The 22,898-nt window shown below is 42.4% G+C and overlaps 1 protein-coding gene across 5 annotated transcripts in view; it reads left to right on the top strand.

Moving 5' to 3' along the window:
• Window positions 1-22,898, top strand: part of PPP4R4 (protein phosphatase 4 regulatory subunit 4) — a 123,907-nt gene that overhangs the window by 63,220 nt on the left and 37,789 nt on the right. For all 5 annotated transcript variants that reach the window (XM_038407857.1, XM_043516698.1, XM_043516699.1 and 2 more), the window contains 3 exons: window positions 6,364-6,485; window positions 18,625-18,747; window positions 19,877-20,046. In XM_038407857.1, coding sequence (XP_038263785.1) covers window positions 6,364-6,485; window positions 18,625-18,747; window positions 19,877-20,046 — 415 coding nt within the window. The remainder of the gene's footprint in view (window positions 1-6,363; window positions 6,486-18,624; window positions 18,748-19,876; window positions 20,047-22,898) is intronic.

Here is a 22,898-nt window from a genome sequence, read left to right on the forward strand (position 1 = left end):
ACTATTTCAGTAAAACTATGCAGTGCAGGGACTCCTAGAATAATTTGCCAGTTAACTTTTATTTGAGATAGGAAATAAAATTAACTAGAAGTGCTTTGAATAGTTGCTGTGTAAGGGCTTTGTCCTGCAAACATTTAAGCACATGAGTAACTTTAGAAGACATTGAGCTTATTCAAATTACTCACTTGGTTAAGTGATCAGGTCCTGTGTTATCCAAGAGTCATAGAATCTCAGGGTTGGAAGGGACCTCAGGAGGTCATCTAGTCCAACCCCCTGCTCAAAGCAGGACCAATCCCCAATTTTTGCCCCAGATCCCTAAATGGCTCCCTCAAGGATTGAACTCACAACCCTTAATTTAGCAGGCCAATGCTAAAACCACTGAGCTATCTCCCCCCGCAATGTTACTTATTGTGACTTCCCAAAAATCACATACGGGCTCTGGGACAGAGCAGGAAACAGAACCTAGTCTTCAACTGAACCCAAGCCCCAGATGAGCACCCTTACTACGGTCCATCCTTCCTCCCGTATAACAGGCCCTCTGCTCATTCAATTTAGAATCACAGAATATCAGGGTTGGAAGGAACCTCAGGAGGTCATCTAGTCAAACCCCCTGCTCAAAGCAAGATACATCCCCAATTTTTGCCCCAGATCCCTAAGTGGCCCCCTCAAGGATTGAACTCACAACACTGGGTTTAGCAGGCTAATGCTCAAACCACTTAGCTATCCCTCCTCCCAAAAATATCAGGGTTGCAAGGGCCCTTAGGAGGTCATCTAGTCCAACCCCCTGGTCAAAGCAGGGCCAATCCCCAATTTTTGCCCCAGATCCCTAAATGGCCCCCTCAAGCATTGAACTCAGAACCCTGGGTTTAGAAGGCCAGTGCTCAAACCACTGAGCTATCCCTCCTCTACCCCCTTAGCTCCTTCCATGCCAAAAGACAGTTTAGCATAAGAAATTAGTTACAATGTTTTATATTAAAATAAATTTGTTTTAATATATTGTATTGGACCAGCTTTCAAGCATTAATTGGTCACTTCATTTTTAAGTGATTTCTTGCAACAAGCATTAATGCTTTATGCTTAACAATTTGTCCCAACTTGTATTTTGTTATGACACTCTAGTTACCTTTTCCAGACCTGAAGAAGAGCTCTATGATGCTTGAAACTTGTTTCTTCCGCCAATAGAATCTGTTCCAGTAAAATATATTACCTTACCCACTTTGTCTATCTCAATACAGAATGTAAATTTTGAGATAATTTTTATTATAATCCACTCTGATTATGTTATATATCAATATATGTATTAAGAGTAAAAATTGCATGGAAAAGGTACGGATTGATATCACACATTGGTAGCTGCATCATCTTTTGGAAATGACATGGTTTTATCACAAATTTATAAACAATTGATTCTTTTTTCTAGTTGCCATATTTGTTTTAATTCTTTGTCAGAAATTAAATATATCTTTAATGGTTTCAAAATGGAAATCCACAGAAACACATTTTGGAAATGTCTGTTTCAGCTTTCTTCCTGTTCCCCATCAGCTTGTGATTTCATTTTCTCTCTTTCTCCCTGCCTTCCTGGGTCTTATTTGGAATGTATTTTTACCCCCCACTCCTGACCATATGTTCACTTATTTCCTTCTTAATCCATCCTCTCATCTGCCTGTTGATATTTCTTTCCTTTGGGATTCTGTCCATTGTTTCCTGTGGTTTTCTCATTGAATTTCTTTGGCTCCATCAGCAGGTAGGATGCCATAATAATGCATTTGGTGTTGACAATAATGAATAAGTGACACACTCTATTGTAAAATATTATTTCTTTTGTGGGAGGGTGGATTATAAAATTTAATCTAATATCAGTAAAACTAATTCTGCTAATGAATTTTTTGTGGAGGCTAAAAGTGGCTCCTATAAAGTGACATAAAGGAGGTAGGAGCATATATGGAAGAGTGCAGAAGATTTATTTTCATTCTTTTCTTTTAAATCCAGGTTAGCTATAGTAGATTCTGATGATAAGAAGAGAAGGAAAATATAGAGCTTTACCTTATCTTCCCCCACAAAAAAAGTTCAAGGCCAGTATGTTAAGCAAGGAAATGAAGAAAAGTTCATCATCTTGTGGTCTCATTTTTATCCCAAGCAGGAATACACTATAAATGAGAAAACTGAAATTTGCATAAAATGATAGATTCTACACAAAGCCAACTGGCAAGAGATAACAGTGCCACTAGTGGCTAACAATCTCCACAAAGGCAGTTTAATGAAGAAGGAAAAACATTTCATAAATAATTATTAACTGTTGAACAGCTGTTTCTTTCTCTCTTCCCCCACCTCCTTTACTGCTTGTTTATCTGTATCCGTATGCTATGCTCTGTGTCTAAGAGTATCTCTGCCTGGTCCCCTCTCCTGCTTTCTCCATGATTTAGACTACACTGTGAGCTCTCTAATGTAGTGGCTGTAAGCCAATGGGAGAGAGCTCTCCTACAAGCTTAACTGCTCCAGCCCCTGCGAACTAGGATAGCTATGTTGGCAGGAGAAGCTCTTCCACTGACACAGTGCTGACTACATTAACTATGTTGATGTAACTTATGTCGCTCTGGGTGGTGGTTTATTCACACCCCTGAGCGACATAAATTATGTCGACATAAAATGTAGTGTAGACATGCCCTCAGTTGTCATCATCTTTAATCTAATAGGATCTAGTTAAGGGTGTATGTATTTACAGAGGGTAAACTGTAGCAGTGAGTTGTGTTGAGGATGGCTTAAGAAATAGTGGAATAAAGGCACTTCTAGCAAGATATATCATTGCATTTATGTAAATATTGCAGCCATGCATGACATCATTCCTTTTCTTTACCATTTACTGGTACTCACTATTTCATAATCAAACAATTTCCCAGTAATATATTAATGATTAGTGTGCAATTATCAGTTGAGAAGACAAATACTGAGATCCACGTGGTTTGTTGCAATTAATTTTGTCAATAAGCTATAGTAGTCCAATCCAAGTAACTTTTTCTTGTTCTTGTTGTTTCTGAACATTTGAATGCATTATCATTTGCACTGACTTATAAGTAGGGTCTGTATTTTTTTTGTTTACATAGTATAATATGTGTGTGTGCGTGTGTGTGTGTGGTCTTTACCTTTATAAAAAGTGCATATCCTATATCTTTTTGTTATAGCCAATACATTATTAATATTTCTGTTTAAATTGTGAGAGAGCCTAAAAATTCTGTATATATGAAAAGGCTGTAAATATCCTATGTAATTTTGGTTTAGTCTTCCTGATTAGCACCCATGTAATCTGAGTCTGAGTTGCAGTATGTAGTTTGCCTGCAATTTCTCTATTTATCAGTATGATAAACATAAAGGGTACATAAATCTTCAGGTTGTGGAAATTGATGTAGCTCTACTGACTTCAGTGGAGCTGTGTCAGTTTATAATAGCCAAAGATCAGATCAAAAGATTTTACATATGTGCAGGAAGAGGCCTGCCATCAAGGGCAAGCTTCTCAATTAAAATATTATCTAAACTAAAAGGCCAGAAGTCCTGACAACTGTGAGAAGTGAGCATGGTGGAAACATGTAAGGAAAGTGGAAAAGCTCCTTCCAAGTATTATTAAGACCACCAGGAAGACATTTCTGGTTGTCTGTAGACAGTCGAGAACTCCTTTGTAAAATGCTCTGAGATCCAGTATTGAAAAGCGCTATATAAAAGCTAAGTATTTTGGTAACTATTTATTGTATATTGTATATGCATTGAGGCATACCAAATGATGCTGGCTGCCCACTTTAGTGCCACTGCGCAAGGAAAGGGATCTCTCTCCCATTTTGCTCACACCAACTCATCTTTCTGTACAGATGATTCCATACCATGAAATTCCATGCCATGAAAATGTCTCTCCCCCTTCAATCTTCAAATTGATGAGAAATTCAAATCTCATTCCAGCCCTTCATATATAGTAACTCCTCGCTAAATGTTTTAGTTATGTTCCTGAAAAATGTGACTTTAAGTGAAACGATGTTAAGCGAATCCAATTTCCTCATAAGAATTAATGTAAATGGGGTAGGGGAAGGTTTAAGTTCCAGGGAAATTTTTTTCACCAGACAAAAGATTATATTATATATATATATTGTGACAAAGCTCTGTCCTTGTCTCCGTGGGTCCCACATTTCCTGGCAGATTTTCGCTAGCCTCAGAGGCTCACTGTGAGTCTCCACATGGCCCTTCTGTCTCTAGAGGCAAGAGTTACAGCCTACTGAGCCATTTTCATCATAAGCCAGCAAAGAAGATGAGGATAAGCTGCCCTCCCTTACACAATCTCTGTGGTCTCCCAGTCGCAGTGATTAATCAGCGGGCAAAGTGGGGATCCTGTCCTCTACTCCGGGCTCCAGCCCAGGGACCCTAAGAGTATCAGCTATGGTAGCTGACTTTTTAGAAACAGGACAAATACAATTCCCTGGGCCACTTCCCCACAACAGCCCCCGACTTCACCCTTACCTCAGGGCCTCCTTCCTTGTGCCTGATATGGTGTGTACTGCTCAGTCTCTCCAACAGTGCAACTTCCTCCTACAGTTCATGACACATTCACCCACCTGACTAACTGGGAGGCTTTTAACTAGTTTCAGCCAGCCCCTGATTGGCTTCAGGTGTCCCAATCAACCTAGCTGTCCTCCCTGCCTTCTGGAAAGATCTTAATTAGCCCCAAGTGTCTTAATTGACCTGGGGCAGCTGCCATTTGCTTATCCTGGTAACAGGGATTTGTTTAGCCTATGGCTAATATATCTGTCTCCCATTACTTTACTGTAGCCTTCTGGCCTTGCCCCATCACAATATTATATATACACACACAGTATAAGTTTTAAACAAACAATTTAATACTGGTACACAGCAATGATGATTGTGAAGCTTGGCTGAGCTGGTGAAGTCAGAGGGTGGGATACTTCCCAGGGAATGCCTTACTGCTAAATGATGAACTAGCAATCGGCTAAGCCCTCAAGGGTTAACACGTTGTTAATGTAGCCTCACACGCTACAAGGCAGCACAAATGGAGGGAGGGGAGACAGCATAGCAGATAGAGACACACACGGTGTGTGAGAGAGAGAGATGCTCATTGCCCCTTTAAGTACGCTGACCTCACTCTAAGTACACTGCCTTTTTAAATAGATCAGCAAGTTGAGACAGCAGCTCCTGCCAGCGAGCTCTCTCCATCCTGAGCCCTGTTGTGTCCCCCCCGCTCTTTGGAAATGGAGTAAGAAGGGTGCAGGAATGGGGGGGAAACCTTGACATTAGCCCCCCTCTTTCCCCCACCCCTTGCACAGCAAGCAGGAGGCTCTGGAGAGCAGCTGCAAGGCAGAGGGCAGGACCAGCACATGGCAGTGGGGGGAGGGACAGCTGAACTGTTGGCAATTGATAGCCTGCTGGATGGCTGCCGCACAGGGAACTTAGGGGAATGGGGAGCTGATGGGGGGCTGCCAGTCCATCCTGGTTCCAAGCCCCCACCGGCTAGCTCCAATGGGCTGCTCTTCCTGCAAGCAGTGGACAAAGCAGGTGGCTGCCAAACAATGTTATAAGGGAGCATTGCTCAACTTTAAATGAGCATAACCTCTAATTGATCAGCAACGAAACAACATTAACTGGGATGACTTTAAGTGAGGAGTTACTGTACCAATCCGTAGCAGATGTTAAAACCCAAGTTGCCGAGACTACCTTCAACAAATATGTTAGCAACTGGGAAAGAAGGATCCTCTTCCCTCACTTCCCTAGAACTGGCTTTGAAGAATCCAGCATTGATGTTGGGTCAGCCAGTCAGGCAGCCTCACAACTTCTCCAGATAATGGTGGCAGTCCTTCCATGTAGAAGGACTTACCTTTGGCTAGTGCCATCTTATATAATGAGGACAAGTCATTCCCATGCATTTTCACTAGTCATGGCTCATATTTTGTTATTTACATTTAGGACCTTGCTCTTTTCTCGCATTGAGAACTTTCTGAATACTCTTGCAGAGAATTCTTCTGTGTGACCCACATTAAATCATCATAACTCTTTTTTTCCCCAGATTGCATTGTATGTACAATCTGTTATTTGAGATAAACTAAGTAATTTTCCTTAGTCATGAGAGGGGATGATTTGTATTTGAAACTTTAGTCTGTTTTTAAATGGCTACAATATCTCCGGAGGTTGTTTTGTTTTGTTTTTAATTTTATTTTTGTTTTCCTGCAGCTTTTTTCAGTTTTTCCTAACTGGGAAATTGAAGAGTAATGTACAACTTCCAAAAGAAAGTTATGTTTGGATGAGATTGGGCTTGGTTCTATGTAAACATTGTTTCATTATTTGATTTCCCTAACCATTTTGCTTGCTTTGCAGGACAGATCTAACAAAAAATGTAGTGCTTCCTGAATTAGTAGAACTAGCGAGAGATGAAGGCAGCAGTGTGCGGCTTGCAGCATTTGAGACTTTAGTTAATCTGCTTGAAATGTTTGATGCAGGTAAGGTCATAGTTTAGAACTACTTAGCCCAATTCTGTAGCAGTTTTTCTGGATTATAGAATCTGTCTGGTTGTATTTCATTGTTTTCATTGTGTAGATCAGGGGTGGGCAAACTTTTTGGCCCGCGGGCCACATCTGGGAATAGAAATTCTATGGAGGGCCATGAATGCTCACAAAATTGGTGTTGGGGTGTGGGAAGGGGGGAGGGCTTATGGGGCTCCAGGGTGGGACCAGAAATGAGGAATTCAGGCTGTGGGAGTACGGGAGGGGCGTGGGGGGGGAGTGAGGGCTCTGGCTGGGGATGTGGGCTCCAGGGAGGGGTTGGAGTTGAGGAGTTTGGGGAGTAGAAGGGTGCTCCAGGCTGGGACCAAGGGGTTCAGAGGGCAGGAGGGGGATCAGGGCTGGGGCAGGGGGTTTGGGTACGGGGAAAGGCTCAGGGGTGCAGGCTCCAGGCGGCGCTTGCCGTTGCTCCCAGGAGCCACTTGAGGTATGTTCCTTCTCTGGCTCCTATGCGGAGATGTGGCCAGGCAGCTCTGCACGCTGCCCCATCCACAGCACCGCCCCTGCAGCTCCCATTGGCTGTGGTTCCTGGCCAATGGGAGCTGCAGGAGTGGCACTTGGGGCAGAGGCCCCTGGCTGCCCCTACACATAGGAGCCAGAGGGAGACCATGCCGCTGCTTCCAGGAGCCGCATGGAGCGGCCCCAACTCTGCTCCCCAGCTGGAGCACTGGAGTGGGGCCATGCTGCTGCTTCCGGGAGCTGCATGGAGCGACCCCAAATCCAGCTTCCCAGCTGGAGTGCCAGAGCAGGGCCATGCCGCTGCTTCCAGAAGTCGCGTGGAGCAGTCCCGGACCCCGCTCCCCAGCAGGGACCTCGAGGGCTGGATTAAAATGGCTGGCAGGCCAGATCTGGCCCGCGGGCCATAGTTTGCCCATCCCTGGTGTAGATGATGATAAAATTGTGCTTAAATATCTTCATGTTCTGTCCATGTTATTAGGATTTATTCTCTGAGTCTGTTTTATTTAAAACTTTGTTCCTTTATCTTTGTTTGGTCCTTGCCCTGATTGATTTTGGGCACCTTAACTTTCAAGTAGGAGTAAGCTAGCTGTCACACCTTATTATCTAATGCGGTGTTGGGGGGGAGGGAGGTATAAAATGGCTGAATAAAATCTTCAGTGCATCTGATAGGAATGTTGGATAATTATTGTTATTAATTTAATTCTATAAGTGCGTTTAACACTGTGCAAAACCTGGAGAAATACAGAGAGTCCTTGCCTCAGGAGCTTACATTGTCAAGGTCAGATTCTGATATCCTTACTCATGTTGGCTAATATCTTACTCTTTGAGCGCTCCCACTGATTCCATTGGAAGCACTTGAGGAATGAGATACTACTCACCATGAGTATCTGGCCCTAAATCAGACAATACAGGTTGGGTATGTAATACAGACAATGGGTTCAAAATGGTGTAGGCATATTATTTAATTTTTTCCTTAAACTCACTTCTATTGTTGATGAACTATCATTCACCAGAAGTAGTATGTTTTAGGAGGAACTTCAATGAGGTGAGGGAAGTCATTTGGTACAAAATGTAAAGAAGTGAATTCAAGGAATAAAGGCTAGTGAGGAAAGGAAAAAAAATGAAAATAGGGAGATTTAAAAAGGATATTAACTAGAGAGAAGATCGGGTAGAAGGAGTAAAACAAGGGACGAGGTGAGATGTGTAGGCATGGCAGAGTTGTGCAGAACTGGAATGTGAAGACAAGATGTTTGGGTTTGCTGCATGAGGAAAGTGGCACATCAGATGTTGATACAGATGGATTTTTGTACCAAATCACAGTCAAGTGTTCCTCTTCAAATATGTGTCAGTGTGGATCCTACTGTAGATGTGAATGCACCTCATGTGCAATGAGATCAGAGTCTTTTGACTAGCAATGTCTGTTGGGGCTGTGCCTGTGCCATCTTGTGCTCCTGTAGGAAGGCATAAAGAGTGAAGCAGGTGCAGCCTTTCCTTAGTTCCCTTTCCTCCCCTATGGCAGCGAGACGGACACCAACAATGACAATCTGCTACTCTCTTTTAGTGTTTGCTAACCTTTGTCTTGAAAAGAAAACAGCTAATTGAATAATTCATTTTTCTGTCTTCAAAAATCTACAATCAAATTATACTTTTCAAAAGAAAAAAAAAGGTTCAACAACTCTTTCCCCCCATACACTGGGCTCAAGTGCTTTGCTCCAACCACCATCATCGTGGTGGACTTTGAGGGATATGCACCATATTCATAACAAAATACAGATATTTCCCAGTTTGTCATATTCTTCTCCCTTTCCCATCCATCTTCAGGGACTCTTCTCATGGGGACCTACGAACAAGAGTGGCTTTTGTTGTTTCATCTTGGAGTTATAAAAGAGGTACCATAGGAGTTCAGGGGAGAGGCTCCTATTCCTGATAATTTTTTATTCCAAAGAAGAAAGAGTGTCTTCGTCCTATCCTAGACCTAAGGAAACTGAACAAATATATATGCTGTTTCACATTCAGGATGGTAATGCTTGCCTCCGTCATTCCACCTCATCAGGTTCAAGACTGGTTCATGGCTTTCATGAATTTACAGGATGCCTACTTCCACATAGCCATTCACCCAGCACACAGAAATTACCTGGGATTGACAGTAATGCCCAACCATTATTGATATAAGGTATTGCCATTCACACTGTTCAGGGTGCTGAGGGTCTTCACATGATGTCTAGCAATGATAGCAGCACATTTGAGGAGGACATTCACATCTTCCATTATTTGCACAATTGACTTATCAGAAGCAAATCCAGAAAGAGATCATGGAATATGCTGTCTCTTTATTCAGCTGGGTAGGTCTCATGGTGAACAAAGAAGAATCCTCTTTTCCCCCTTTCGCAAAAAGAAAAGGAGTACTTGTGGCACCTTAGAGACTAACAAATTTATTAGAGCATAAGCTTTCGTGAGCTACAGCTCACTTCATCGGATGCATTTGGTGGAAAAAACAGAGGAGAGATTTATATACACACGCACAGAGAACATGAAACAATGGGTTTATCATACACACTGTAAGGAGAGTGATCACTTAAGATAAGCCATCACCAACAGCAGGGGGGGGAAAGGAGGAAAACCTTTCATGGTGACAAGCAGGTAGGCTAATTCCAGCAGTTAACAAGAATATCAGAGGAACAGTGGGGGGTGGGGTGGGAGGGAGAAATACCATGGGGAAATAGTTTTACTTTGTGTAATGACTCATCCATTCCCAGTCTCTATTCAAGCCTAAATTAATTGTATCCAGTTTGCAAATTAATTCCAATTCAGCAGTCTCTCGTTGGAGTCTGTTTTTGAAGCTTTTTTGTTGAAGTATAGCCACTCTTAGGTCTGTGATCGAGTGACCAGAGAGATTGAAGTGTTCTCCAACTGGTTTTTGAATGTTATAATTCTTGACGTCTGATTTGTGTCCATTCATTCTTTTACGTAGAGACTGTCCAGTTTGGCCAATGTACATGGCAGAGGGGCATTGCTGGCACATGATGGCATATATCACATTAGTAGATGCGCAGGTGAACGAGCCTCTGATAGTGTGGCTGATGTGATTAGGCCCTATGATGGTATCCCCTGAATAGATATGTGGACAGAGTTGGCAACGGGCTTTGTTGCAAGGATAGGTTCCTGGGTTAGTGGTTCTGTTGTGTGGTGTGTGGTTGCTGGTGAGTATTTGCTTCAGATTGGGGGGCTGTCTGTAAGCAAGGACTGGTCTGTCTCCCAAGATCTGAGAGAGCGATGGCTCGTCCTTCAGGATAGGTTGTAGATCCTTGATGATGCGTTGGAGAGGTTTTAGTTGGGGGCTGAAGGTGATGGCTAGTGGCGTTCTGTTGTTTTCTTTGTTGGGCCTGTCCTGTAGTAGGTGACTTCTGGGTACTCTTCTGGCTCTGTCAATCTGTTTCTTCACTTCAGCAGGTGGGTATTGTAGTTGTAGGAATGCATGATAGAGATCTTGTAGGTGTTTGTCTCTGTCTGAGGGGTTGGAGCAAATGCGGTTATATCGTAGCGCTTGGCTGTAGACAATGGATCGAGTGGTATGATCTGGATGAAAGCTAGAGGCATGTAGGTAGGAATAGCGGTCAGTAGGTTTCCGATATAGGGTGGTGTTTATGTGACCATCTCTCTGGTCACTCGATCACAGACCTAAGAGTGGCTATACTTCAACAAAAAAGCTTCAAAAACAGACTCCAGCGAGAGACTGCTGAATTGGAATTAATTTGCAAACTGGATACAATTAATTTAGGCTTGAATAGAGACTGGGAATGGATGAGTCATTACACAAAGTAAAACTATTTCCCCATGGTATTTCTCCCTCCCACCCCACCTCCCACTGTTCCTCTGATATTCTTGTTAACTGCTGGAATTAGCCTACTTGCTTGTCACCATGAAAGGTTTTCCTCCTTTCCCCCCCTGCTGTTGGTGATGGCTTATCTTAAGTGATCACTCTCCTTACAGTGTGTATGATAAACCCATTGTTTCATGTTCTCTGTGCGTGTGTATATAAATCTCTCCTCTGTTTTTTCCACCAAATGCATCCGATGAAGTGAGCTGTAGCTCACGAAAGCTTATGCTCTAATAAATTTGTTAGTCTCTAAGGTGCCACAAGTACTCCTTTTCTTTTTGCGAATACAGACTAACACGGCTGCTACTCTGAAATCTTTTCCCCCTTTGCTGATGACAGAGTTCATTAGAACCACAATTGACTCCTGGTTAGCAAGAGCTTATCTTCCAGAGGACAGATTCCTATCACTGTGCTTGTTCTAAATGAAATAAAAGCAAATCTGAGTGGTACAAGCTTGCCTTGGACTGTTAGGCCACATCAGAGTGCACTTACATGGTGTCACTTGCCAGACTTTGCATGTGGCATCTTTCACTTAGCTCAGATCTGGCTACTCCCTGACGAGACACCAGATGAGCAGGAAGGATGTAGTCCCACCTCATCATCTCACTGCTGAATTCTTGGCTAGCCCCCAAGCTCCCAGACTTCCCAGACCTGTCATAAGAGAGACAAAGTAGGTTAGTAATAGCTTTTATTGGACCAACTTCTGTTGGTGGAAGGGACAAACTTTCAAGCTTCACAGTCTTCTTCAAGTCTCGGGAAGGTGACCAGAATGTCTGAGCCAAATACAAGTTGGAACAGATTGTAAACCATAAGGGATTCACACATGCTGTAGGAGATGACTTAAAGTGAAGTGTGCAATTAAGGGCTAGCAGGCAGTAGGGTGTGTTACAAATTGTTGTAATAAGCCATAAAACCCATGTCTCTGTTTAATCCATGGTTTTTAGTGTCTAGCAGAATTATGAATTTGTTCCTAAGCTCATCTTTTGAGGGCGTTGTGCAGGTTTCCTTTGAGGAAACTGAGAGGTCAGATATAGAGTGATTGCTTTGTGAAAAGTCATCACACACAAGTGATACAGTGTTTTTGTCTTTCATCATTTTTCTGTGTGAGCTCATTCGAGAGCATAGTGATTTGCTGATTTCACCCACATAGTTGTTGTTAGGACATTTGATGCTCTGGAAGGGATACACCAGGTATGGTGGTCAGCACGTATAGGATCCATTGTTCTTGAATGGTGTGTTGTGGGGGGTATTGATCATTGTGGTAGAGGAGGTATGTCTGCAGGTTTGGCATCTGCTGTTCTGGCAAGGCATGGTGCTGCTTAGACTTGGTGTGTCCCAGTCTGTGCAGAGTTTGCTTCTGATGATGAGTTTAGTGTGGTTGAGGGGTTGTTTGAAGGCAAGAAGAGGGGGTTTGGTAAGATTTCTTTCAGGATATGGTCCCCATCAAGTATGGGCTGTTATTGTTTGATGTTACCCTGTATGGGTTCCAGTGTGGGGTGGTAGGAGACAATAAGGAGTGTGTGGTCAGTGTTTTTCCCCCATGTTTTGAAGCAAGTTCTTCTGGAATATTTGGGTGGCCCATTTCCTGACTGACATCTCTGATGGAGTGTCCTTGTTTATTGAAGGCAATTTTAAGTGTGTTTAGTTGTGTATCCCAGACTTTCTCTTTGAAGCAAATTCTGTGGTATCTGAGGTTTTGGATGTAGATAACAGATTTCTTGGTGTGTCTGGGGTGGTTGCTGAATCTGGGGTCTGAAGTGTGGTAATCTGTGAGTTTCTAGTTTATGGTTGTCTGTGGGGTTCTATTGTTGAAGCTCATTGTGGTGTCCAGGAAGTTGATGCTGGTGTGGAACTGTTCTAGATAGAGTTTGATGGGTGGATGGTGATTATGGAAGTTGTGGTGGAAATCTATGAGGGAATTCAGGTCCTTTGTCCAGAAAACTAAAATACCATGGATGTATCTCAGGTATATCATCAAGTTTGTGATGCATTTTTTCCAGAAATTCTTCCTTGAGATGGCCCATGAAGAGGTTGGCATATTGGGGAGCCATCCTAGTACCATGGCTGTTCCCATGATTGGACCAAGTGTTTATAGTTAAAAGTGAATTTGTTGTGGGTGAGGATGAAATGGATGTGTTTGGCAATGTGTTTAGGTTGGATTTCTGAGCATTGCACATTATCTAGGAGGAATTTGAAGCAGGCAGTGATGCAGTCTTGGTGAGGGATGTTGGTATATAGAGATGTGACATCTGTGGTGGCAAGGATAGTGTTCTGAGAAAAGTTGCTGATGTTGTGGAGTTTCTGCAGTGAGTTGGTATTGTCTTGGAGGAAGCTGGCCTTTTGTGTGGTGAGTGGTTGGAGGATGGCTTCAGTGAGTCCTGATATCCCTTCATTAAGAGTGCTGTTCCCAGATATGGTGGGTCTGCCTTGCTTCCCTTTTTATTTATCTTGGGAGGCACATAGAAATCCCAGGGATGGGTTCCTGGGGAATGAGATTGAAGAGTTTTTCTCTGAGTTGTTTGGGGAAGGATTTGATGGTATCTTTACAGTCCTCTGTGAATTGTGGTGTGGGGGTGTCATAAATATAAAGGGAAGGGTAACCACCTTTCTGTATACAGAACTATAAAATCCCTCCTGGCCAGCGGCAAAACACTTTCACCTGTAAAGGGTTAAGAAGCTAGGATAACCTCACTGGCACCTGACCAAAATGACCAATGAGGAGACAAGTTACTTCCAAAGCTGGAGGAGGGCGGGGAACAAAGGGTCTGTCTGTCGGTCTGATGCTTTTTCCGGGAACAGATCAGGAATGCTCTTCAGAACTCCTGTAAAAAGTTAGTAAGCAATCTAGGTAGAAATGCGTTAGATTTTCTTTTGTTTAATGGCTGGTAAAATAGCTGTGCTGAATGGAATGTATATTCCTGTTTTTGTGTCTTTTTGTAACTTAAGGTTTTGCCTAGAGGGATTCTCTATGTTTTGAATCTGATTACCCTGTAAGGTATTTACCATCCTGATTTTACAGAGGTGACTCTTTTACTTTTTCTTTAATTAAAATTCTTCTTTTAAGAACCTGATTGCATTTTCATTGTTCTTAAGATCGAAGGGTTTGGGTCTGTGTTCACCTATGCAAATTGGTGAGGATTTTTATCAAGCCTTCCCCACGAAAGGGGGTGTAAGGCTTGGGGGGATATTTTGGGGGGAAGACGTCTCCAAGTGGGCTCTTTCCCTGTTGCTTTGTTTAATACACTTGGTGGTGTTAGCATAGGGTCCAAGGACAAGGCAAAGTTTGTACCTTGAGGAAGTTTTTAACCTAAGCTGGTAAGAATAAGCTTAGGGGGTCTTTCATGCAGGTCCCCACATCTGTACCCTTGAATTCAGAGTGGGGAAGGAACCTTGATAGGGGGTCTTTGAGTTCTTTATAATAGGTGGTGTCACACGGCTGCTACTCTGAAAAGAGTTTCATGTTGCCCTCATTGATGTAATCATCATGATAAGGACTACGATGGCACTTCTTTGCTGTTTTGATCTCTATCTAGTGGTTAGATTTCAGGGACTGTATAGCTGTCCTCTCAGTGGTAGAGAGATTGTGGTAGATATGATGTTTGTTGAGGATTTAGCTGATGAATCTTCCTAAAGCAGTTGCTGTAATGATCCAGTGTGGTTTCATTTGTTGGGGAGTCCCATCAAATGATTCTTTTTTCTATGACTTGGTGGGATTTTGGTAGTTGTGGGTCGTGTCATCTTCATTGTGAAAGAATTAATTGAGGCAGGGTCAGCGGAAGAATTCTTCTAGTTCTTCATGCGTTCCGCATAATATCAGGTTCTGTGGTGAGGCAGTAATTCAGACTCTTGGAAACTACAGATACTTCAGTTCTGGTTGGGGGGCAGTCTTGATAGGTTAATGATGTTGGGGTGTCATGTAATGTCTGTGTAGTGGGTCTGGGTGTCATGGTTTCTCCTGGAAGTGGTGTACTGTTGGCCATGGAGTTGTTGTAGTTGGTTCCACTTTCTGTTGGACGGTTGTCATCAGGGTGTTCTGATAGTTGTTTTGGGTTTCCTGCATGATCTTGAGATATGATTCCTGACTTCTTTTTATTCCAATGTGTGAGAATGTGATAATTTCTTGTTTGGGGTGGTCCCTTCTGGCATATATAAAGTACAGGAGATGATTCCTCAGTTGTTTTTTGTTTTTTTTTTAAATCCTTCTGCAGAGCCATTCATCATATTTGGAGTTGTAAGTAGTGGTCAGAGAATTATAGATGTTGAGTCTACCTGGGATGAAGTTTTGTTTCTTGATTCTGTTCAGGAAGTAAATGTTCAATCTGGCTCCCTTCTTTATGTTGTGAAGATTCCATTTTAAATAGCAATATTGATATCTTCCATAGTTTGATATGTTGTTGTAGCGGTATTGGTCCAAGGATATAAGAGAGACAAGATAGGTGAGGTTATATTTGGTGGTGTCCCACCACCAACAGAATCTGGTTCAGTTAAATATATTATCTCACCTACCCTTGTCTCTCTTTTATCTTGGGATCAACATGGCTACAACAATGCAAACAGACCTGTTATCACAGAATTATTGCCAGATGCTGCATCCAGATCCAAATCACTGCATCTGACAGCATGGCTGTTGACTAGCTGAATATTACTGAAAGAGACTGTGTCCTACAGGTTCAGGAGTTCCTGATACTGAGAGACTTATTCCTCTTGGAAAAGGTTCTCAATTATAGGAATCCCAACACAACTTGTGCTCAGTGCAGGCTTTGACACCTAAGACCCTTAACTGCTTATTGCACTTAAAACATTCTGGCCTTTTGATCAGCTGTGGTTCCTCAAGATGTCAGCAGTGTGGATCTTATGATCCACCGTCTGTCTCTACTTTATGGAGCCATCCACAGCCACAGTCTTTGCATTGTGAGGGAACTGAGGGAGGGTCATAGGCGCTCTGCCCTTTATGCATGGGAGCACAAGGCAGCACAGGGCCACACAAGCTGCCTTAGCAGACATTGCTATTCAAAAGACTCCAATCTAACGTGCATGAAGTGCATGCACACTTTCTATGGGATCCACACGGATGACAACATCTCAAATAGCCACAGTTACTGTAGAGTAAGTAACCATTCCTTTATAGGATTCAAAAGCTTTTGGGGTTGTTGTTGCCTTTCAGTTGGACAAAAAGATGAGTTATGATCCATCTTTGCCTCTCACAAAACCACAACTTTTATTACGCCAAACCACAGATCCCAGTCTTTATTTGGAAACCACACGAACTATTGCACTCCCTAACATAAAATGTAGCACAATAATGCACATTCAGTTACAATAATTAAAGCAGCTAGGTGAATAATACTTATGGGAACTTACTTTCTAAAGGATGCTTTCTTGTTTAATTAAAAACACTGCTGTGCTTGCTAAGCAGCTTTGCTGGCTGTCCCCCACTCTGGCTCTATTCTGGCCATGACCAAAGTCCTTTCCAGATCTTACACATTTCAGCCAAAGGCTAAATGGAGGTATAAAATTTAAGATTATCAAGCCCAATTTGTGCAAGATGATTCATGGCCATGCCCAGATTAATCAATGTGCACTCTCCATTTGAGGAGGGACCCCATCAAACAGGGCAAAAAAAATTAAGAGTGCTGCAGTGCAATGCCACTCACTTAAATATGGCATAGCTTCCCCTCTGTCATGACAGAGGAGTAGCCAGCCAAATTTGAGCAGCTCTGTGACCTTTTCCAGTCCGTGTCACAATGTCCTTCACTGAAGTTTGGCCCAGCTGCACCAGACATGAGCAGTGTGTGTGGGTTACATGTGGCTGTGTAAGTGTGGAGCAAGTGGAGCCAGCTTAGTCCAGGACAGGAATGGCGTGCTGGGATGGTGGAGTATCAGTGAATGGCCAGAAGGTCCCTGGGATGGTGGGTGAAGGACTGGAGATGAGAATTGTTGGTGGGCTGTGGGATGAGAGGTTGGGGGCAAGTGAGAGATGTTGAGGGATGGTGGGGTAAGAGTTGGGGTGAGTGAGAGATGTGAGTTTTCCCAACCTCACAATATGTTTCAATAGCACATACATAGCGAAACTTCGTATACAATGAGAGCACATACAACTTAACAGGATACTAATGTTCAACAAATTAAGACTTCTAAAATGATACCTTCCTCAGGCATACTTTGTACAAAACATATGATAATTATATCATCAATGGTGAATATGGGGTGCAGAGTGTCTCTTTGGGGCACAGAGTGTCACAGTGTTCATGTTTCAGCTTTTCAGGAAAAGACTTGTTGAAAAGAATATTGAAATGATATTTTAATTTCAGTATTCTTTCCAAGTTTTTCTTCTAGTCAGCACTGCAAAGATTCAGGCTTCTCACAATGTATGGGTATGTGATCCTGTATCTTTAGGAAAGTAGAGCCAGATTCTCTGTTAAGTTCATTTGGCTCAGTGTGGGGGCCCAGTTATACATCCATGATTCTCTTCCTAGCTTTGATTCTCAGCAGAAGCTAGAGAGGCTTGAATTGGATGTATTCTAGCCTGCAACAATTGGCGTAGTCTCCATGGGAGCATCTTGGATAATTGAAGTGCACTGTTTTCAGTCATGTTCTCTATACTGAGAATTGCTGGGGTTAAGGAAAGTAATAGGAGCCAGCTACACTGGCTCTGCAGTTGCAGATAATCTCCACTGCTTTTTCATCATCTGAGAGGTACAAAAGATCAAAGTGGGCCAGAAATCTGGCCCATAGAGAGTATGCAAAAGTATCCTAATATGTCTGTGTGATGCAGCAGTTCTTATAGTCACTGTTCATTATTTAACAGTTAGTACTGTATATAGTAATATTCTTATATTCTTCAGAGCTGTTCAATTGTTTATCTTCATTAGCAGTCCTATATTTTGCACAACAGCTCCCACTCCCACTCCTGTTTTTCTGACTTCACTGCATCTTCCCAATACATAAATGAGGAGCAAATATTTACTTAACAAGGAGTTGAAGATGAATTATCAAAATAATCAACATACAAAACATATGGAAAGCTGCATAACAAAAAGCAGATAGTTTGGGGAGAGTACCAATGAATGCAATTGGATTGTTTAACAGATAGCATTTGTACCATTGGATACAGTAGTAGATTTATTTTCAAATTGTTGAGACTATCAATTTCATGCTTCTATTTGAAGTTTTCTACTTACTATTGCTGCAACAGCTGTTTTGGCTGTTGGAAAAGGGTTGAAGAGTGGTCAGAGGTTATGCACAGCCCTGCAGTTAAATAGGAGGGAGCTCAGTAGGTTGAAAAGCTTAATTTCTAGCTGACCTCGAGGTCCAAGGTAGCAGAACTCACCCTGTCCCACTTTGACAAGCTCTCCCTTTATCCTCTTGCTCACCATACATCTTCTCCCTCTATCTCTTGGCTACTAGGTGTGTTGGTGGAAGGAAAAGATGGGTGTGCTTCTTCACTCACCCACACTGCAGGTCAGAGCCTGTGCTCAGAGAGCTTTTGTTGTCCCATCATTGTACAGATGAGGGTCCTTCCCTAGAAAAGGGGGGTGACCCATAAAGGCCTCAAAAGCTTCTACATTAAAATAAATAGATTTCACTCATACTCATACTTGTTTAGCTGACTCCCATATTTTAATTAACAATCCCAGCTGCACTTTAAAGGTCCTTGATGTTTTTATCATGAAACGGACATATGCTCTTCTTCAAGTCATTGAACACGAACAACTAACTTTACACATTTATTTTGTTTTTCAGATGACAGAAGTCAAACTGTGCTCCCTTTAGTGAAATCATTCTGTGAAAAATCCTTCAAAGTGGATGAATCAATTCTTGTTTCTTTGTCTTTCCATTTAGGGAAACTATGTAATGGACTATATGGTATGATTTAATGATTCTTATAAATTCAGAGTGACTCAATGTATTGTGAAGTATTCAGATGATAAATATTTGGCTATCTGGAGATTTTCTAAAGTGGGATGATAATTAGGAGTACAAAAACCCTCTGAAACCATCTGTAACATAAAGATTGGATTGTCTTTTCTTTTTCATATTTTCTCTACTTTCATTGTTTTGTTTTGATGCCTAGTTTTGTTGCAAGTTTCATCTTGAAGTGAGTGTGTTAGTTGTGGTTAAACTATAAACCTTTGAAAATAGGACATGATATTAGCACAGCATCAAGCACCTTATTGCTATGTCTCTTCAGACACAGTACAAAGGGTTAGCCCAGGAAGAAATGGGAGCAAAAGAGGCTTTATGTCACTTTTGCACCACTTGGATTCCTGGCTGCTGTGGGGGCTGAATCTGCAGCTCAGAATCCTCAAAGCAGTGAGCTTTAGAAACGCTCCCCTTGTACCACCAACATATGTCCTGCACTGAGGCCTGTACGGCTAGGGCAGTGTAGGGCCACTTAGGTTAGCTCTAAACTGCTCCCGTGTCATGGGATTTCTCCTCTAATTTTATGGTCCCTATACACCTATAGACTGGGTTGGGGCTGGATAGAGATCAAAATCCAGCCCATTGATCCTTTAAGTGTAACATGAAATTCACTGTACTACAGGTGGTCCAGATAAACCCCTCCATGCTACTTAAATCCTTAAGGTCCCAAAGGCTTAATTTGTGCAAAGGGCTTTGCCTGAGCTCAGTGAAAATGGTGGTGGTGTTCAAGGATTTGGAGGCAAAAAGGGGAATAAACGTGTCCCTACCACTTTTAAAATATATTCACAATCCTCCCAAATGAAACCCTTAATATTCTAAAAATTATATATTTCTAAAATGCAGAAGTGAAGATTCCTTCTTCTATGGGGAGGTTTAATTTTTCTGTAATCACTATTTCTCCCTACCACTTGCAATAAGGAAATGGTTCCTATTGGAGTCATTATATGAGAATGAATAGGGAAAATGGTTTATTTGATTGCTCCAGAAATAAACTCAAGTTGTTGGATATTGTTAGCTTTTCCCCTTATATTCTGTAACAAGAAACTTAAGCATTAGTGTTGTATTTTTAAAGGAATTTTTACTCCAGAGCAACACTTGAGATTTTTGGAATTTTACAAGAAACTTTGCACACTGGGTTTACAGCAGGAAAATGGACACAATGATAATCAGATACAACTTCAAACTCTAGAGCAAGAAAAGAAGTATATATCAGTAAGGAAGAACTGTGCTTACAACTTTCCAGTAAGTTAACTGCTATTTTATAAAACTTACATTGTGCACATTAGCCACAAAACAGGAATAAATGTAAGATGTAAAATCTGTTACCATATAGTATATTGTGAGCCAAATCTGAACTCTTGTGCAAAGCTCAAGTAAATTGACTTAGTGCAGGGATTCTCCAAGAAGGCTGTGAGTAAAGCTAAGTTCCTGTAAAAAATATTTTTAGTAAAAGTCATGGACAGATCACGGGCAATAAACAAAAATTCACGGAAGCCCATGACCTGTGCCTGACTTTCACTAAAAATATCTCTGACAAAATAGAGAGAGAGGTGAGTTCAGCACCCATCGGTTCTAGGCTTTGGGGTTCCCTGCCACTGCAGTGAATGGGAGTTCTGGGGTCCCCCCACACAGCAGCTGAGCAGCTCTGGGGGGGCCCTGCCGCCCATAGTGGCAGGAAGCTCTGGGGGGGTCCCTGCCACCTGCAGTGAGTGGGAGCTCTGGGGATTCCGCTGTCCACAGGAGTTGAGCTGCCGTGGGGTCTCCTCACCCCCTGCTGCAGTGGGAGTTCCAAAGGGTCCTCACTGCCCACTGTGGCTGGGAGCTGCAGGGTCCGCCCACTGCAGCCAGGAGCTGCAGGGTCATGCCACCAAGGGTGGGACTGAGAGCTACGGGAGGAGGGAAGAGTGGGAGGCTGGCTGGGAGCTCCAGTCCTGGGGCTGAAAATGTCACGGAGGTAAATGGAAGTCACAGATTCCGTGACTTACTTACGTGCCGGTCCAACGCACAACATTTTGGCACCTGAGTCAGGGAACTCAAATGACGCCCCCATGCCTCCTCGCTTGGGCCAAAACTTTGAAAGGTCTGAATTCTGCCTTATTCCTCTTCTACTCCTCTCATGGTACTACTCTGCTACCTACCCCGGTAAAGGAGAACTAACAACTTAAAATGCCTTGTTCAAAAATTTTAAGTAACACTTAACTTTCAAACGCCTGAACAGCAAATGTAACTTTTCTTGTCTGCATAGTAAACACTGGCATTTTATCTGTTTGAATAATCAAAGTGGTGCTTTCCCCGTGTCTTCTTGGTTGCAAAGATTTGAACTGCTTCCTGAAGGTCCACGGTCTGGGCCAGCTCATGCTTTATTGAGATGGTTGCAAGGCCGACCAGCCTCTCCTGTGTCATTGTGGAGCATAGATGTGTTTTTATTAACTTCAGCTTGGAGAAGCTGCGTTTTCCACTGGCAACTGTTACAGGAAGTGTTAGAAGTATGCGCAGAGCAACAAAAGCATTTGGAAAGAGGGTGGTCATCTTATTTGTGAACATATATTCCAGAATAGTCTTTGGAGTTGATCCTGCTGAAATGTATCTTGAAAAGGCTTTCAGTTCATCACCTAAATCACTCGCATCAGTATGTGTCAACACTGTCTCTAGTGCCCTGCATTGCTGATGTAGGTCTTCTTCAGGCATAGTGAGGAGTTTTGGAATATCATACAACATCCCAAATATACTGCTGTGTTCCTTGAACTGCATGAAACATTCTTCAACTGACTGTATTGCACAATCTAGCACCTGGTTAAAGAATTCAACTTTGAATTGTAGTTTGGGGTCTCATTTGGGATTATCCCGTGCCTCGTAATCAAAATGTCTTCTTCTTTGGTGACTCTTGTGTTCTTGAATGGGTGGGAAAATAGCTTCAGTGTGAAGTTCCTTTGCCAACTTCTGTGCACTCTTCAGAACATTTTGAAATCCCCCATCTGACCGGTAAGACTGTAGGTATGACTTTGCTTTGTCCAGTTGTTCCATTGCTCCAGATATATCAAGGTCAACACCTTGTAATCTCTTGCTTACAACATTTATTTCAAACAGTATGACATGCCACAACACTAAGCCACACAGAAATTTGAAGTTATGTATGTTTCTGGTGATTCCATTTTGCTCTGCCACTGTTCTCCCATGAACAGTTCCTGTCATAGCATTATCCTCCATAATGGCAACTATGGCATCATCTATCTTCCCAATTTGGTGTTTGATAGGCTTTATCGCCTTCACTGGACTTTCCCATAATGTGGCACTCAATGGTTTCAGTATCAGAGAGGATGTTCCCAGATGTTGCTTCAAAATTTGCCATTGATAAATTGATGCAGAAAAAATACATAGATGTTTTGAATTACATAAAAAATTCAGCAGCCTCACTAGAAGCTGATGCTGCATCACTGACCACCAAGTTCAATGAATGAGAACTGTATGGGACAAAAAAAGCTCGAGGGTTTAACTCTCGGATCCGTGTCTGCACTCCTCTATTCTTTCCTCTCATGTTGGCACCATTATGGTAGCCCTGACCTCTCATGTCAGCTATCACAATTCCTGTATCTTCCAGCGTTTTAAGAAGCACATTTGTCATACTAGCTCCTGTAGTACCATCAATGTCAATAAATTCTAGAAAATGCTCTCTGACAGTCACCATTGCAGGGACATTTTCACTAGTTTCTGTTGTTGTTGCAAAACGCACCATTAAAGTCATTTGTTCCAGATGGCTGATGTCAGGTGTGCAGTCCAGAATAACAGAGTAATATCTTGCTGACTTCAGATCTGCCACAATCTTCTGTTTGACTTTTGTCGCCAGTAACTGTATGATCTCATTTTGAATTGTTTTTCCAAGGTAGTGGTGTGTGTACATTTCTTGGGTGGTGACTCATCTTAGATGCTCCTGCAGTACAGCATCAAATTCAGCCATCAGCTCCACAATTTTAAGGATGTTTCCATTGTTTGGCACATACAGCTGATCTGAAGTGCCACGCAGTGCTAGGTTTTGGGTAGCAAGATTCTCACAACGGCAATGAGCCTTTTCAGAACATTTTCCAGTAAAGAGACTC

Source organism: Dermochelys coriacea, chromosome 6 (genome assembly GCF_009764565.3).
Source record: "Dermochelys coriacea isolate rDerCor1 chromosome 6, rDerCor1.pri.v4, whole genome shotgun sequence".
Classification (NCBI taxonomy): Eukaryota; Metazoa; Chordata; order Testudines; family Dermochelyidae; genus Dermochelys; species Dermochelys coriacea.